At 44.0% G+C, this 18,963-nt stretch overlaps 1 protein-coding gene across 1 annotated transcript in view; it reads right to left on the bottom strand.

The window, feature by feature from the left end:
* The window catches only part of ASTN2 (astrotactin 2), a 935,497-nt gene that overhangs the window by 336,791 nt on the left and 579,743 nt on the right, over nucleotides 1-18,963 (bottom strand). Inside the window, exons 11-12 of the mRNA XM_075324083.1 lie at nucleotides 17,475-17,641; nucleotides 14,352-14,540 (exon numbers count right to left, since the gene is read on the bottom strand). Of these exons, the coding sequence (XP_075180198.1) occupies nucleotides 14,352-14,540; nucleotides 17,475-17,641 (356 nt within the window). The remainder of the gene's footprint in view (nucleotides 1-14,351; nucleotides 14,541-17,474; nucleotides 17,642-18,963) is intronic.

Below are 18,963 nucleotides of genomic sequence, written 5' to 3'. Positions count from 1 at the left end.
GCCATACTGGCAACAACCCTCTAAGAGTGAAAAGATGTGGCACTGCTTGAGGAGGAGAATGAATTCCAAGAACAGTGATGTGGTACTCAACTTGGCAGTATTAGGCAGAAAAGGACTTATGGAGGTTGGAACAAGTGAAGTGATGCTCTGTGACAATAAAACATACAAGAAGATTTGTACCCGCTATATAATGTACATTGTTGTATTCAAGGTTATATTCAGTAAAATTAAGTCTATGATTTTGTAGTCTCATCTGATCCTGGCCGGCTGAGACCATCAGGAACATGTGGCCTGCAAAGGCGTATCACCTCCACAATGCAACACCACACACCCAGCCAGGACTTCCATCTTCACGTAGCATGATGGTGCGCAGCAGATAACTACCATGCCCACGACTACCACTAAGCGTCGCGCTACACCTTTGCAACATCAGAGAACTGAAGTTACACTGAGGCTGGCCAGATCCAGCAATTGAACTCAATTCAGAGCAGCACTTACAAGCTCAATAGAAAAGAGCTTGTAAGAGACTGGCGACTACTGATAGGCTGAACAGGTGGTTGGTGACCCAGGCAACAAGTCGTAAACAATAGAATTAAAAATCTCTACATTCTTAAGAATAAGGAGGATTTTTCATAAAAAGTAAATTATAAAGTTACTTCTTTTATATGCACTTTGTAATTTAAAATTCACATCTTTATATAATACAAATGTTACGAAGTACCAAACCTGCAACTGGGAGCCGCACTAGTGCAGGAGGAAGAGTCATCTTCACAGTATAAGCTGCGGAAGTTGGATGGATTTCTGTAGATGAAATATAGAGCAATTTTCCATCGCCACTTGTACATGCTTACAGACCTCTTCCCGCTAATTATCTTCTGTACCACCAAACTCTCTCATCTAGTAATTAATAAATTATGTATGATGGAGAATGTGATCTCTGACAAACATGAATATTACATTGAAACAAATTTGAGAAGTGTTTCTAACCTAAAATCTGAATACCTAATGCTGATAATTTTAAGGATTCGCCTCATTTAGATTTTCCTCCGTAATTATTATTTTTCTCTTTCGCCTTATGGGTGAACGGCAGCATCTGTGCTTTTTGCAAATGGATAAAACTGATTACAAATTCTAGATCACATAACGACGTATATTGACACATCCACAGATCCAGAGTCTACTGACTTGGATGCAATTAACAGGTTTAAAGGGGCCCTGTTACCAGGTCAAAAGTGGCCAATTTTAGCTTAATTTATTCCGGCTGCTCCCCTGATTATTCTGTTTTTCTCTTTTTTTAAATCTGAGATACAGTTCCAGAAATATGGTCCTTTTTACTTAGTGCTAATTTTTAGGGTATTTACAGAGTAATTGTCACAGATGATAGGTGGAAACAAAGGGAAACCTATACTTGCCCTAGGGCTGGGACCCCTGCGCTCACCCTCACAACCGGAGGTACCTTTGATAGTAGGGAGGTCTGGGCCCCCAACCTGGCCCTATCTTCTGTCCTTGTGTCTAGTAAGACCACTAGGGGGGACTGGCCAAGAACAGAAGTAACCAACTCCACCAACAAATAAAGACTAAGGGCGGCTTTGCACGTTGCAACATCGCACGTGCAATGTCGGTGGGGTCAAATCGAAAGTGACACACATCCGGCGTCACTTTCGACATCGTTGTGTGTAAAGCCTAGATGATACGATTAACGAGCACAAAAGCGTCGTTATCGTATCATCGCTGCAGGCTCCGACTTTTTCATAATTGCGATGCCGCGACAGATACGATGTTAATCCTCATTCCTGCGGCACCACACATCGCTGTGTGTAAAGCCGCAGGATCGAGGGACATCGCCTTACCTGCCGGCGGCGGCTACGGAAGGAAGGAGGTGAGCGGGATGTTTACATCCTGCTCATCTCCGCCCCTCCGCGGCTATTGGCCGCCTGCCGTGTGACGTCGCTATGACGCCGCACGACCCGCCCCCTTAGGAAGGAGGCGGGTCGCCGGCCAGAGCGACGGTCGCAGGGCAGGTAAGTGCGTGTGAAGCTGGCGTAGCAATAATTTTCGCTACGCAAGCTATCACAAGATATCGTACCTGCGACGGGGGCGGGGACTATCGCGTGCGACATCGCAGCATCAGCTTGCGATGTCGCAACGTGCAAAGTCCGCCTAACAGCGGTAACAATGACAACTTGTACACACGGCAAGCACACACAAAAGAGGCACTAAGAGTGCACAAGGGGAAACAACCAAAAAGGGGGGAAGTAAACAGACAACTGGGTAACTTCCAAACGTACAATCAGCATACTACAGACTGCTGCAGCCAACACCTATGCTGCAGCCAACAAAGCAAAACAAAACAGAGAGAGGGTTTTTTCAGCTCCTTACTGCTCCTGGCCAAGCTTGAAAATGAATGAAAATAACCGGCACCCTCTGCTGGAAGTAGAGGGTATACATAGGACCTGGGAGTGGTCCAAACTGGAAACACTTGACCAGGAGCTGCTGAAAGGTAAACTAACATTAACCCTCTCCTGCCCAAATAAAAGGGAATCCATTTAATCAGCAGAGTCTCACAAGGTAAAGCGAGACTCTGACCTAGAACCTGTAACTAAACTTTACAATAGAGAAAAGACTGTGACAGTAATTATGCAGAACCACCTACAGACATGCCCCAAGAGCATCTTATGAGCACCACCACTTTAGTAAAGACCTTAGAAGTTAGAATTAAAAAGCAATCTGTCAGCAGGTTTTTGCTATGTAAGATAAAGACAGAATGCCACAAGGTTTAACACATAGAATTCAGGGATGCCTGTATTGTCAAAGTCCGATTTATTATTTATTTGCTATGTTTGTTTAAGCATCAGGACTTCTCATTGCTGAGACTGCAATGTCTTGTGCAGGACAGTATGTAATGCTCCCTCCTCTGATTGTGCATTGACAGCGTGATGTCAATCTCTATTGAGAGCCTTGTGTGGGCGGGAACAGCTCTCTCAGCTATGCTATATGGCTAAATCTAAAAAATCTGATTGTGTCAGAATGGCTGCACCCAGTAATCTAAGTGACACATCATTGGACTCAGGATTTCTGTGCCTATATCATGCTGCACTCAGATGAGGTAGCAAAAACCTGGTGACAGATTCCCTTTAAGTAAGAAGACTCATACCTCTGGAACCCTATGGCAGATTTAAAAAAGAACGAAATACAGGATACTCATACGAGCAACCGGGATACAATAGGAGCAAAATCTGGTCACTTTTCACCTGGCAACTGGTTAAAGGGAACTTGTCACCAAATTTTTACCTATTAAACTAAAAGAATCATCTTCTGCAGCTCCTGGGCTGCATTCTAAGAAGGTGCACCTTGGCCCTGACTCCCCTTCCAGACCCCAAAAATAACTTTATAAAACATGGCCGTTAGGTATGCTAATTACCTTGGTTGGCCAGATGGGAGGGCTAATTTTCTGCTCCTTTATCCCCCTCCTGCCGCTGATCGCTGTCCTCCTTCCTTGAATGACGGAATGACGCCCTCCGTCATCCTCCTCGTTGCATTTTCAAATCTCGCGCCTGTGCAGTTAGGTCTGCTCGCGCAGGCACAGTTCGCTGCCTATCGCAAAAAACAGCTGCCCTCACTCGTGCCGGTGAGCTAAATGCGCAGGCGCGAGATTATGGGTGGGTACGAGCATGGCGCTGGTGAGGTCATGCACAGCGCCGACCTCACCAGTGCCATATGATATGGCAGAGCGAACTGCGCCTGCGCAAGCCGACCTAACTGCACAGGTGCGAGATTTGAAAATGTGACGAGGAGGATGACGGAGGGCATCATCCCATCAATCAAGGAAGGAGGATGGCAAGCAGCGGCAGGAGGGGGGAAAGGAGCAGAAAATGAGCCCGCCCATCTGGCCAACCAAGGTAATTAGCATACCTAAGGGCCAAGTTTTATAAAGTTATTTTTGGGGTCTGGAAGGGGAGTCAGGGCCAAGGTGCACCTTCATAGAATGCAGCCCAGGATCTGCATAAGGGGATTCTTTTAGTTTAATAGGGAAAAATCTGGTGATAGGTTCCCTTTAAAGTTTAAACGAAAACATCTTAATTCTCAAAAATTAAAAAAATCATATATGTGTTAGCAATGCATTAACGCAGTTCATAGTATGCATTGATATTAACAAAGACAAGGGTATTCCAGGATTCATTTTCTCCCTCTCTCATGTTTCTAATATAAAATACATATAGATTTACATCTTTAGAATATCAGTGTTATAATAAAAGAGAGTTTTGTAGCTGAAGGTTTCGTATCTATGGTATTGATTGTTTTGGGTTTGTCGATTTGGTGTCCACATCCACATTTCATCTATGGTGGCCAATGAGGTTATAACTAAACAAATTATCCAAGCTATGGGCATGTGTTAGCTTCCATATGACTAACATGAGATGGCTTTGGCCGATCTTTCAGCTGGCAGCTATGTCAACCAACTCTCCCATACACAGGAGTACTAGATCTGCCCATTGCGTCTTTGCTCTCTAGGAGAAAGCCATCTCTGATGGTGAGTTACCTCTAGAGATCAAAAGGATTGGTGGTCCTAAAGTCCTTAAATTGGACATTGCAGATACTGAACTCCCAGTTGCCCAAAGTTCACATACACATTAGACAGTCGGCCCAACTCATCTGTTGTGAATGTCAGTTATGCTGTTGCTGCTGTGAAGCTCCCTCTTGTGGCCAGGAATAGTTTGACAAAGACCAGGTGTTCTTGAGCAATGGGCTTTTCCATTGCTAACTCTCTGCCTATTTAAGGATTGGTCTCCTGGCTGTCTGGGCCAGTTATCATTTGTTCTGTGCTTCACCAGCCTTTTCATCTTGCTCCCGACCACTTCTACCCCAGATAAGTGCTTGGTTCTTTCTTATGTTGTTTTTGTTCTTTTGTTCTTACCTGGGTTGTCAATTATTGTGGTTATTGTCAGTTTATTTGCATGCAGGAATCTTCCCTCTCTGTTGCTTAGCTGGGAAGCTCCCTGCAGCTATGCTTGTAGTATTGCTCCTATAAGTCCATGTGTTTGTTGCTTCTTGAATTTGTAATTGTTCCTGTTTTCTGTTCATTGGTTTGATAAGAGCGCCTGATATAGGACGGAGTGCAGATCGTGTGGTCTGAGGACCTTTTTGTACTATCAGGTATTTGTAGGGTTTTTCTCTGGCCACCATCAGCTCCTTTCCTATCCTTTCCTATTTAGTTAGTGGGGCCTCACCTTTGTTAATCCTATCCTCCATCTGTGTATTGTGTTTTCCTATATCACCGTAATCTTTGAATGTGGGGGGCTTGCTATACCTTTGTGGTCTATTTCTGAGGCAGAGAGTTATTCATCCTTCCTTCCTTTAGGATAGCTAGTTTTCCGGCTGGGTTCGCGGTGCATAGTATGATAGTTTACCCCTCAGCTACTTCTAGTGTTGATGGTTAGTAAGGGGATGGTGGCCAGATTAGTTGCCAATGCTCTTTGTCACCTTTTTTGCAAATGATACATTGTGATCTTCCATGGTTCCAAACCATAACACTCTTCGTTATTGGTGGATTCAGACATTAGTCTAATGTTTGTGAGGGGCTTTAATTCTAACTTAGATGTTTTCTTTGGGTTATGATAAAAGGGATAGATGACTTATCATCCTGTAAAGCATTTCTCCATGTTGATTTTCAGAACCGGTACTTGATTAATTCGGAAAGGAAGATTTTCAATATGGTATTGGTTTATATCCGGAGGGAAATTTATTTAGTTAGATATTGGTGAACCATTTGGCATTTCAGTTTGGACTAGCAGGAAATCCTTGTACACTGGGGAAAAAAGGTATGTGTTACACTATCGATTTTGCAAATTTTCCCACCTACAAAGAATGGAGAGGTTTGTAATTTTTGTCGTAGGTTCACTTCAACTGGGACAGATAGAACAAAAAAAATCAAGAAAAATCACATGATATGATTTTTGAATAATTAATTTGCTTTTTATTGCGTGAAATAAGTATTTGATCACCGACCAACCAGCAAAAAGTCTGGCTCTCACAGACCTGTTATTTTTTCTTTAAGAAGCACCTACTTTGCACTCATTACCTGCATTAATTGCACCTGTTTGAACTCGTTACCTGTATAAAAGACACCTGTTCACACACTCAATCACACTCCAACCTCTCTATCATAGTCGAAACCAAAGAGCTGTCTAAGGACACCAGGGACAAAACTGTAGACTTGCCCAAGGCTGGGAAGAGCTACAGGACAATAGGAAAGCAGCTTGGTGAGAAGGCAACAACTGTTGGCGCAATTATTAGAAAATGGAAGAAAACAAGTTGTTTTTCAACCTTACTCGGTCTGGGGCTCCATGCAACATCATGCCTCATGGGGCAAAGATGATTCTGAGAAAGGTCAGGAATCAGGCCAGAACTGCATGAGAGGACCTGGTCAATGTCAATCTTAAAGCTTGCTGTTAGTAACATACTACACTCTTATGGATTAAAATCATGCAGGGCATGCAATGTCCCCATGCTCACGCCATCACATGTTCACGCCTATTTAAAAGGTTCATCAGTGACTATCTGGATGATCTGAAGGAAGCATGGGAGAAGGTCATGTGGTCAGACAAGACCAAAATAGAACTTAATGGTATCAACTCCACTCGTGGTCTTTGGATGAAGATAAGGTTGAGTACAACTCCAAGAACACCGTCCCTATGGTGAAGCATGGGGGTGGAAATATCATACTTTGAGGATGCTCTTCTGCAAAGGGGACAGGAGGATTGCATCGTATTGAAGGGAGGATGAATGGATTATTTTGGAAATATCACATCACCTGCATGATTGTCAGAAGCGCACATACACTGCCTTTTCTACTTATTTATAATTGGAAGTTAACACGCAAAGTTCAGTGGCTTAAGAAATTGTACAGCGCTGATTATAAACTAAAGAAACAACGGATATTATTTGATTTAGCTAAATATCACAAACTGAGGACAATTTGGGATCATTAATGGTAATTTGACTTATATTTTACCCGGCAGGATGGATCTTTCACCTTGAGTGTGACTATAATACTATAACAATGAGGTTTTCAGTTCAGATGATTCAGTAGGATATGGATATATTCTATAGTTAAGGTCCCCATGCACATGAGATGGCTTATTTCAGTCAATTGTTCCGGCCACCATCTTGGCTGTCTTTCCCTTGGTCTGCCGAGTGCTCTTGTGTTTTCTATGAGAGCGCTGCTGCCAGAAGTGTTTGGCAGAGGCTTATATCCAGAAGGACAAAAGTATTGGCGGTCCAAAATTGGATAAGCCGGATCCTTAACTCAATTTTTTGAGGCCCAATACACATTGGAGTGTTGTCTTTTTGAACACATCCATATCAGCAGGCTTGACTTAACATTAATTTAATGTCTAGGGGGGAAAACCCTACTTTAAGGTGTGCCTGGAAGAATATTTATAGATCAAAGATAACAGATGTAATAGCTTCAGTAGTTTACTGCAGGTATATCTAATGGAAAATATAACATCACAGGCGAATACCGTTAGAATCAGTATTTAAAGAAGATAATGAGTTCATGAAGGTCATCTATGCTCAAAGCATAATGATTCATAGCCCAATTAGGATATATCTATCTATAATTAGGATGCTAAATGATAATATTGTATTCATTTTCCATCTCCATCCAATAGACAAAGAGCATATGTTCATGATTTGTTTCTTAAGAAATATTGAATGTTACTTAGAGAATGAGAAACTATCAAAGAACAATGATATAAAAAAGAATAATGCACACATGGTAAATAGTGAAATGATAGTGCCTTACCTTACTTACACTATTACACCTGACCTGCCTGGATCTTGTACAGACTAGAGGTCCCAGTTGCACAGTCCTTAAAGGGCCCTGCGCAGGCTGAAATAACCCTAACTGGATGACTTAGATGACCACTCGGACCTTCACTGCCATCAAAAGCTCCATATAACTCCTAAAGAATTTGAGGGAAGGTGTAAGAGTCAAATAAGTATTAAACAAAACTAAAATTCTGCCAAGAGACATACTGTGTAAACAGGCTTTAGTTCCAAGCAAGGAACACTTCAGAAATATCACCAGTGGGGAATGGAAGCTGGGGGAGGGGGGGGCTTTAAATAGTTATACCCATTGGGTGGTAGGGCAGATCAAATTAGATTGTAGGAAACACTTGTCGTCAGAAAGGCAATGAATACAAAATGTGTAAACACAGAGGCAAATTGTTCAGAACCTGGACAGCAACCAAACATGAAAATAACAAAACAAAAAAAGAAAAAAAGAAACCATCTGCCGGCAAGAATGCTACTTACCCCTAATACCACCCCTGTTGCTGGTACATGATCCAAATACAAAGTGTATAGAATGGTTGTAAAAGAAACTTGGAGACTGAAGTTTCAGTTATTGATCGAAAAATACAAGATGGAAGTAATTGCAGCAACACCGAAAAAAATTAGTGCAAAAAGAAGACAACATGAAAGACGAAGCTCTCAGGCTGTCTTCACACGTCCGAGCTCACGCCTTTGAGGCTGTTGAGTTCTGATCAGTAGACCTGCGGCAGGTCTGCAGTCTGTACTTGTATATAAATGATTTGTTTTACTGTTGTACATTTGTCACCTGAGGGGTCAATATGAAATGTGCTGTCAATAAATTTAATTACTTTTTAAGATTCTGGAATGATTTAGAATCTTTATAACCATGGATGAAGGCTGTGCTCTGTAATTGCTTTTTCTTTTGGTGAATTCTGAACCTTTGTCCAAGTCGGTTAGGGAAATTTTTGACCTGCAAAATCTGCCTTGGTCAACCACGCTAAATGGAAATGTCTAGAAATTACTACAGTTCTGCATCAGACCATACAAATTCACACAACGGGGACTTCAGGTGTAGATGTAAACAAAATCAAAGTACCACCGTTCTCCATCACATCACTGACTAGTAGAGATGAGTAGGATCTCCTTGTGCCACCCTAGTCCACGATCTAGGTTAGTACCGACATGACAACGCCTGTGTGCTACACCCACACAGATGGCGTCATGCCAGGCTGGTAACTCAAACGCCATGCTGAGGAACCCATAAGCTCATGAGATTCGTGTATGGCTAAAGACCACTCCCCTGGACCATGAACCAGGGTTGCGTGAAGCGATTCGCCGACATCTACTCACTAAAGAGTTTCAAACCACCTCTGACATGAGTCAAGCCCCACTCAGACATTTCTCACATATTTAGCTTATTCATGTTTTTCTTAGATGGAACATGTATCCATTATAATCTGCTAGGCTAGTAGCAAGTGTATGCTTTTTGCAAACCAAATGGTCCACAAAAACCCACCAGAGATGTCCATTTTTGCTTCATATCATGGATCAAAATCACCCATACAAGTTTATGGGTGGGTGAAAATCACAGACAACACACGCATGCCATAATTGTAATGTGTAGGAGAAGCTTCTGATTTTTTTAACCCTTTGACATCCAATGACCTATACGTTATTGGTCGTGCCTGCCACTTTAATGCGGGCTCGCGCGGTGAGCCCGCATTATTCCCCGCACACATCGGCTGATCTGATCAGCCGACATGTGCAGCTAATTGCTGCGGCTGAATCAGAGATCCTTGGGTTAGATTGCGCTATCAAAACTTTGACAGCTGGATTTAACATGCGTCAGTGAGGATTGTGTCATTACCCGCTCCCATCGGTGATATGTCACGGTGTGCCGATGGGTTGTAATGACAGCTGTTTTACACATTAAAGGAGTGGTCCACTACACAGCATAGCGGCCACACATCGATGTAAAGCTCATAAAGAAGGTTTTTCTCAAATACCTTGTGTAGTCAATTGTGTCTGTGGGCAGCGCTCATCCCCATAAAGTGACCTCTGAGATCTGGTGATGTCACGTCAACTTCCAATTGACCCGACGTCACCAAGGCTGGCCCCAGTTTTCCTGAGTGACTGGGCTGTGGGCGGAGATTCGCCACTCGTCACAGCCCAGCAACTCGCATGCTCTCTCCTTTGCTGCAGATCGCCACAAGCAGAAGTGATGCTGGGCTAAGCCGAATGGTGAAACGCCGCCCACAGGCCAGTCATTCAGGAACACTGGTGCCGCCTAGGTGATATCGGGTCAACTGGAAGTTGACGTGACATCACCGGATCTCAGAGGTCACTTCATGGGGATAAGCGGACCGCAATAGCACCGCTCAGAGGCAGAATGTTCTACACAAGGTATTTGAGAAAAGCCTTCTTTATGAGCCTTACATCGATGTGTGACTGCTATGCTGTGTAGTGGACTACCCCTTGAATAGCTGTGTGTTGAGTTATTTCGAGGGCACTAAATTTATACTGTTATACAAGCTTTACACTGACTACTGTACATTGTTTCACAGGGTCAGATCTTCAGTGTGGTCCCATTTTACAAAAATGGGAGGGGTGTACTCACTTTTCTGATACACTGTATGTTTTATACATATTTTAGTTTTACGGGTATAGAACATAATTCACACTTTTACTTCAGACCCACAGCTTTTTTTGTTTGTAATTTACACATAGCGCATTATTTATTCAGGAAACCTTCTACTTCCCAACCGAGCAGATTAATAGAAATTGCTTAGGATGCCTCTACATTTTCACTCTCATCAAGGTGCGAGGAATAGTGTGAGCTCAAAATCTTTAATTCACTGTAATGTTGTACCCGCAGTGGTATTACCCTTGAAAGTCATGTCCTTCAGTATGAAAAGATAATTCATCACCTTGCAGAAGAACAAAACAATGCATTTAGCACATGCAGGCAATAATTCATACGGCCAATTAAATTTAAACACCTGCAAGGAACCTAACCAACACTCAAGTGTTATATACATGCTGATGATATCGCACCCTGATTTCATGCCGCACCGACGATCAGCAGTTGGATTATTTTTTGTTTATGAATAAAATTAGAATTTTAATTTAAAAATTTATCAGTAAGAAATGCAAAAATTACAACTCTTCTAACAATTTACAGTGCTAACTGCAGGATTATAATGCTGCGTCCCTGTACTCCTTGCTCTCCCCTCCTGCAGGGACGTGCTGTCACTCACCACCATGGCTGGCTCCTTCCACCCTGCCCGGTGTCCCTGCTCTCCTGCACGTGGGTGTCTCCTCCTTCTACCTCCCGGAGCCTGTGTGTGCGATACAGGGCCTCTGGTAGTGCTCCTATGGCATGCGCCACTATCGCTGAGAGGCACTGGGTATTTAAGGCACATTCCCACTAGTGGAGGTGCCTGTTCAACACCCTAAGTTTAGTCAGTTGAGTTCTGTCTAGCTAGTTGTCAGGTCAACTTGTCCATCCCGTCTGGTCCAACCCTTCCTGTCCAGTCCTTTTCCTGCCTGTAACTGGTCCCAGCCCGTGCTGCCTGTTGGGACCTGGTTCCAGTCCTGTCCCCGCCTGTACCTGGTCTCAACACGTCCTGCCTGTTGGCATCTGGTTTCAGTCCCGTCCCTGCCTATACTTGCTCTTGATGCTGCCTGTCTGTCCTGCCCTGTGGGTGCTAGAGACGCTGACTGTCCGTCCTGCCTGTGCCATCTGGCTCTGCTACCCTAGTGGTCCCTGTCTACACTTGAGCATCTGTCCTGTTTGCTCCTGTGTCTGCCCCTGCCCTGGGGATCTGCTGCCACAGTCCCGGACTTTACCCCACGAAAGGGTAGGCCCGGGATCTTCCTGTGGTCCAGTGGGTCCATTTCTGCTTGCCGCAGTGCTGTCCCCGGCGGCGAGCGTTACAAGAACATTTACAGATCACACCTTACCTTAGCTCAATATGACTGAATGTGTAATATGCTTTCACTTAAAGGGGACGTTTCACTGAATTTTCATAATTTAGGTACTGAATGTCCCATGGTAATAAAAAAAAAATTCCCTTTAACGAACTGGGCATATACCATGGAACTTTTTGACAATTTGATTGGCTGGTGTCAGAGGGGAGAAAATAAACACCCACAGAGAAGTTCTGTGATATACGTTCAGTTATTTGAAGGGGAAATTAGTACCATTATCCCCAAGGGGCATAACTTTGAAATGGAGGGACATAGAAGAAAAAGAAAAACTTCCAGAATCAGTTGAAAAGAGGCAATTAGAGGAGATACTCCAAAAATCCAGGGAAAGGTCCTCTTTAAAAGGATTTTATAAAAGACTCGTCAGACTCGTCAAGCAGTTTTGGGTGCATATTGCTAATCCCTGCCTAACCGTCCATGTATCTAGTAGCATAGATAAAGGGATCTTTAGAAAAAGCATTTCTAAAGATCCTTTATGATATGTTAATGAGTCCTGGGACTAGTCACAAGGGTGTTATTTTCCTCGACTAGAACGCCCTCTTAGCATGTTAGCACGCCCGTAGGGGCATACTAACATGCTATTCAATGCCCACGATCATTAGCAGTGAGGCGCATACCTGTTTTGTCCATTGTCACCGCCTTCTGGGCATGCGCAGTCGTTCTCTGATATATAATAATTTTTTGATTAATTATGTATATGGTGATCCCTCAATTTTTTGGCACTTCTTTCCTCTTTATTAAACTATGAAGCTGTGTGCACGCGTCCGGCTTCAGAGAGTTCTAGTGTGCATGACTGGAAGTATCGGAGACTTCTGATCATGTGCACTGAGCCTAAACCCGGCATCTGAGGTGTGACAACCGACACAGATATGCAACTCTCTGCCGATGACGCAGGGCAATGGGCATTGAATAGCATGTTAGCATTGTGAGGAAGTCTATTGAAACGCGCGTTGGGGTGGAGGGACAACAGAACCACACCATTGTTATTCTTAAGGTAAAGAAACGCACTAGAGCACCTTAATATTGAAATGCACTATCGCTATTGGATTTTTAATACTATTAGTATACCCACCCTGCAGTATCACTTTATAGGTCAAGTGGAGACCATATATACTTTGTGACTAGGGATGTTTATTAGAACACTGATATATAACAGGATTGCTCACTTTATGTTGTGCTTTGTTACCTGAGTACTTATACACAAGTCTGCAATATATGCCCCTCCTCAGCTGAAGCACCACTATATATTGTATTTGTATTTTTATTTTGTATTTTAAATATTCTAATAAAGATATATTTTTTTTAATATTACTATTACTCACTTCTTTATTTGTCAAGGTACATCTCACCTTAGCAAATGTTGTTGAACATTCTATTGTTGTGAAGTGAATTACATATTTAGAGGTGTTGTTGACCTCCAGGAATGTCGCAGTCTAAAGGCCACTTTACACACAGAGATAAATCTGCGGTAGATCTGTGGTTACAGTGAAATTGTGGACAATCAGTGCCAGGTTTGTGGCTGTGTACAAATGGAACAATATGTCCATGATTTTACTGCAACCACAGATCTGCCAAAGATTTATCTCTGCGTGTAAAGTGGCCTTTAGTCTTTTATTTTTTGGAGGTCAGACCTTGTCCCATCAAAATTGTGCAATTTTGTTACTTCCATGCTTAGATGTTATTTGTTGTTATGGCAGGCTCAACACCTGAGGCTGCGATAGGCCGGGGATACACGGGGACTACTGCGATCCTCGCATGACAGCACAGCACAGCGTGAGCCGAGTGTCATGCGAGTGTCATTGCGACTGAGGTCCACAGCTGCGTGGGAGCGGGCCAGCACTGAGGAGGGGAGGGCCAGTGCTGAGGAGGGGAGACCCGGTGCTGAGGAGGGGAGGGCCAGCGCTGAGCAGGAGGGGTGGACCGGCGCTAAGGAGGAGAGGGAGGGATTTTCTCTCTCTCTCTCCTCCGATGCTGGCTATTGCCATTCTCGCTCTGCACTCGGTACACCGGTGTAATGTGAGTGCAGTGCGATTTTTTTCTCGCACCATAGACTTGATTGGGTGTGAGAGAAACAAGGATTGCATTGCACCCGCAGCATGCTGCGACTGTTTTCTCGGTCCCATTAGGGACATGGGTGCTGGCACATAAGTTAATATTGGTTCGAGTGGAATGCGATGTTTTATCGCATTACACCAGCTCCGAATTTCATGCCGTGTGGCTTAGGCCATACTGTCAAGATCTCCATGGGAATTGATGTAGATGGTGGTTTACATCTCTATATGATCATCACGACAACACTTCAATCAGATGGGAACATACTTTGATGTCAGAGTCTATTAATTGTAAACCTTGAGCCTGTACATATTACTATTTACAGTAGCCTAGAAGGTTGTTTAAGAGTCTACTCGTAACTTATGAAGACACTGCTGTTGACCTTTTTAAGAGTTGTGTCTCGTAACCCAACTAGTACCTTCCTATATGTTAAAACTTTGTTGTAAGGTGTGATAAGAATGAATAACACAGAACATCTTTATATTTGATCTCACCTGAAACTCATCTGGAAAACTTGACCTTGATTGACTCTTTGAGTCTTGTTGTCAAAGCCATGAAGCATCTCTCCAAACAACGTGTCATTCTGGTGACCATCTGGACGTAGGCACTTAGAACCATCACAAAGATCTGTCACCATTAGACAAGATCTGCCATCTGGTGCTAGTCGATATTCATCCACACAACTACATATAAGAATAAAATAGAAATATAGTAAGAAAGTAAAAAAAAAAAAGTGTATAAATCCTGTATGCTAAGGAATAAAGACAGTGCATACATTAGGCAAAAACACAACTTACCATCGTAGACATCTGGCAGTGTATCTATAAAGATCTGGACTTCTTTTATGCATACAGAATGATCTGATGAGTGACACACTCCATTTTTATTGACTCAAGTAGAGGAAGAGTATAGGCCGCTTTACACACTGCGATATCGGTCCCAATATCGCTAGTGTGGGTACCCGCCACCATCTGTTGCGCGACACGGGCAAATCGCAGCCCATGCCGCACAACATCGCCCAGACCCATCACACATACTTACCTGCCCGGCGACGTCGCTGTGACCGGCGAACCGCCTCCTTTCTAAGGGGGCGGTCTGTGCGGCGTCACAGCGACGTCACTGAGCAGACGCCCAATAGCAGCGGAGGGGTGGAGATGAGCGGGACGTAACATCCCGCCCACCTCCTTCCTTCCTCATAGCGGCCGGGAGGCAGGTAAGGAGAGCTTCCTCGTTCCTGCGGTGTCACACGGAGCGATGTGTGCTGCCGCAGGAACGAGGAACAACCTCGTTACTGCTGCAGTAACGATTTTTGAGAATGGACCCCCATGTCACCGATGAGCGATTTTGCACGTTTTTGCAACGATGCAAAATCGCTCATCGGTGTCACACGCAACGGCATCGCTATTGCGGCCGGATGTGCGTCACCAATTCCGTGACCCCAACGAGTTCGCATTAGCGATGTCGTAGCGTGTAAAGCCCCCTTAACACTAAAGCTTTTATTTAGAAGGTTATTATACAGCGACCCCAATTTTAAAGAAGTTGTCTGGGTCTTTTATTTTTTTACTAGGTTCCTAAAAACTAACAGAGGTAACTACTTGCCTGTTGCACCTAGTGCCTGCACAGAGCAGTCAGTGACTGCTCCTGGTGGTGATTCAGCTGCTCCTCATCAGCAGAGCAGCTCTTTATCTTCCTGGCTCAATTGGTGATTGGGCATGACTTCCGGCGTCACGCTGATGGACAGCTGGCTTCTTGCAGTTAGGCAGCGGGGAGATGGCTGTCAATAAAAAATAATATCGCAAAAAAGGGCAACAGTATTTACCTGCCCATAAGAAACTAATGCACTAGTAGGATGCAGTAGCCCCCTTGATAAAGGCGAAGGCAACAAAGGTGGAAGATACTGATGAGACAATTATTCGCAACTTACCAGTTCACGATGGCGGTGATTACCGTATTTTTCGTTTTATAAGATGCACTGAATTATAAGACGCATCCCATATTTGAATGAGGAAAATAGAAAAAAAATAATTTTTACTGTTAAAATGAGGGTCCGCCTTATAATCCTAGTGGCTCTTATATTAGCTCACCGGGGGGGAGTGACAGTGGTGGGGCGGCTCAGGAAGGACACAGAAGGGAGGGTAGGCGATACTGCAGGCTCGGAGGATGGGGGTATCATGTCTCAAAAGGGTCAGTGTGCAGAGGGTTGGTTATACTGTGGCTCGTGAGGTGTCACGGTGATGGGCGCCATCATTGATCTGCTGGCGGGCTCAGGGGGGGGTTGTCGCGGCTCAAGAGGGTCAGTGTGCGGCAGTGGAGGGTCAGCATTACTATGGGCACGTGGGGTGTCGTGGCGGCGAGCACCATTGATCTACCGGCTGCTTTGAATTGCCCATATTTGACAAGATGTGGACTTCAAGAAAATGGCCGCAGAGTCCTATCTACGCACGCGTCACCTATGCGGCCATTTTCTTGAAGTCTAACTCATCAACTGTGGACGATTCAAAGCAGCCTGCAGTCCGCTAGCAGATCAACGATGCTCACCGCCATGACACCGCACTACTGCCCCGGTAAGCCATATGCGGTTTTGTAAGACGAACCATTATTTTTCCCCTAGTTTTGGGGGGGAAAAAGTGCGTCTTACAAACCGGAAAATACGGTACTTAATCTGGAAATTGCACACAGATAAGGCTTGTATAGCGGGCTGATCACACACATGTAGTGCACAGTGTCTATGACACCCATACTATTAGATCAGGCAGGCTGCCCAGCGCTATAGAAGTGCATCCCACCGGGACAGACACCCTAGTTTACAAAGCCAACATAGATGGGCTTGGTTGTATTCTGTAAAAAAATAATTTAATGTGCAAAAAAATACATATGTGGTATAGAATTATATTTTGGCCAAAATGCTCAAGCTGGCAACCCATTTCAAGAGTCCTCAAAAATAAAAGCAAAGTCACAGAAAAAGGAATTAAAATTTCCTAAAAAAATCCAAAAATAACATAGCAAAAAAAAAGGACAACAGTATTTACTTGCCCAGGTCACAGAAACAGGTTACAGGAGCCCACCTTAACAAAGATGGAGGCAACACAGGGGTAAAATACTGATGACACCCACTCACAACCCACCAATTCATGGAGGGGGTAATTCCTTAGTATTGAAATTGCACACAAATAAGGCTTGTATAGGTTGCTGGTCACACCATGTAATAGACAGTGTCTCTATCAGCATCACATAGGCAGTTATGGCAAGTCAACTGAGCAGAGTGGAAAAGAAGCTAAGGCTCTGTTGACGTGACGTAAGCAGAAGCCACTGAATTGCCGGCATGAGCAGTCTATGACCGCTATGTGCTGGCGGAGAACTGCACCAGGGACAACAGGCAGGCAGTTAGCAACTATCTACTTATTAGTTCTTAGGATATCCCCTTTAACTATTGCTTCAGATTGAATAAATACTTCTTAACGAGGAACTGTAGAGTGCAGCTGCAATTCCACAGTTAAAATAGGAAATATGGGCCACGAAAAGTCTCCATGGACTACGATAAGTTGCCCTGTTTGCTGCAGATGCCTCTTACAAATTTGACATGTCCTATCCTTCCTTGGTTCTTTATATCCACTCACCCACAGAACATGTAGATGGCGCTCTCATTTGGGTCATTTGGGAGGGATATCATCTGTTGTAAACACAGTTGTTCACAGCCTCCGTTGGATCCATCGGAACAGTCGATTCCTTTGGTGTAATCATAGCAGCCACTTCCGTCCTTCATTGGCTTTAATCCCCCAGGACACTATTAGCAAAGAGAGTAAGTAGGTGTAAATATGGTTCTTGAATTGTGCGGTCAACACATTTCAGTGTGTAGTTGTTGTTACATCATTATTCTTACTAGTCCAATTTACTATGTCTAAGGTAGAAGGAGATTCACTCAGAGGCCCCAAATATTGTCTAGTAACTCCTGCTAGGATGTAGCAATCTGAACCAAAAAATACGCTACATAGCTCGATGTATGTATAATGGATGCTGGAAGTGATCTCTTTTTCAGTCACACTTATTCCGACATGGTGCGCCATGTTTCTGAACATATCAGCAATCGGATGGAATAACAGCAATTTTATGTTGGACGTTTTCCTACAAATTTTTCACGCTGCAAAACCTATTCTGACATTTCCTTTTAACATACCCCAAAGGAAGAAGTTTGGTCGTGTCAGAACCAGCAACGCACCTCTAAATACTATAGACAACCATCCTGATGAGAAATTGAATGACTGAGTGAAGGGGAACCCGAAAGTCAGAAGTGGAGGTTGAACGTTGAGACAGCTGTCCGGCACGAACTTCATCCTGCCTTGTTCGAATCTCCATATACTGAAGAGCAGAGTGCACATCATTTTATTCAGATAGCTTTCTCTTAGGCCTCTTTCACACGTTCGTGAAAAACCACACACGTTTTTCACAGACGTGTCAGAGGTGCGTTTTGCCCTCCGTGAGCCGTGTTTATGGCACAGGTGTGTTCTCCGTGTGTTATCCATGATAACACATGGAGAACGGGAACTTTCTACTCACCTGCCCCTGGCTTTGCTGTCCGTGGTGCTGATCTTTGGTCTCCGGTCCTGCCGACTCCCCGCTGCTGCTGCTTCCGGCCAGAGTGAAGTGAATATTCAATTAGCATAATGAGCGGCGGTCAGCAGCAAGTGACAGCAGCGGCAGAGGCTGCAGGGCTAGAGAAGGTGAGTAAAGTTTTGTTTTTTTTTTCTCGCAGACACATGTCTTTTCTCTGATTCGTGTCACACGGAACACATCCGTCTGGTCCGTTTGGGTTATGTGTGACCCGTTTGCGTTCCGTGTGACACCCGTGATGCTGGAGAGAAAACGGACATGTTGCCGTGAGAAACACATGGACACACGTATGTACAGAACGGACACACGTTCCGTGCGTAAATACATACGTGTATCCAAATCCATTGGAATACTTAGGTCTACGTGTGTACATGTCTCCGGTACATGCGGAAACTGACCAAACACGTACCGGAGGCATGTACGTGTGAAAGAGGCCTTAGCGAGAGTTATTACTGAATATTTGGGTTTTTTTTCCAGTGACTCACCCTGTATTAACAT

Source organism: Anomaloglossus baeobatrachus, chromosome 9 (genome assembly GCF_048569485.1).
Source record: "Anomaloglossus baeobatrachus isolate aAnoBae1 chromosome 9, aAnoBae1.hap1, whole genome shotgun sequence".
NCBI classification, from domain to species: Eukaryota; Metazoa; Chordata; class Amphibia; order Anura; family Aromobatidae; genus Anomaloglossus; species Anomaloglossus baeobatrachus.
The sequence above is the reverse complement of the archived record's forward strand: the minus strand, read 5'-3'. Positions and strand labels throughout refer to the sequence as shown.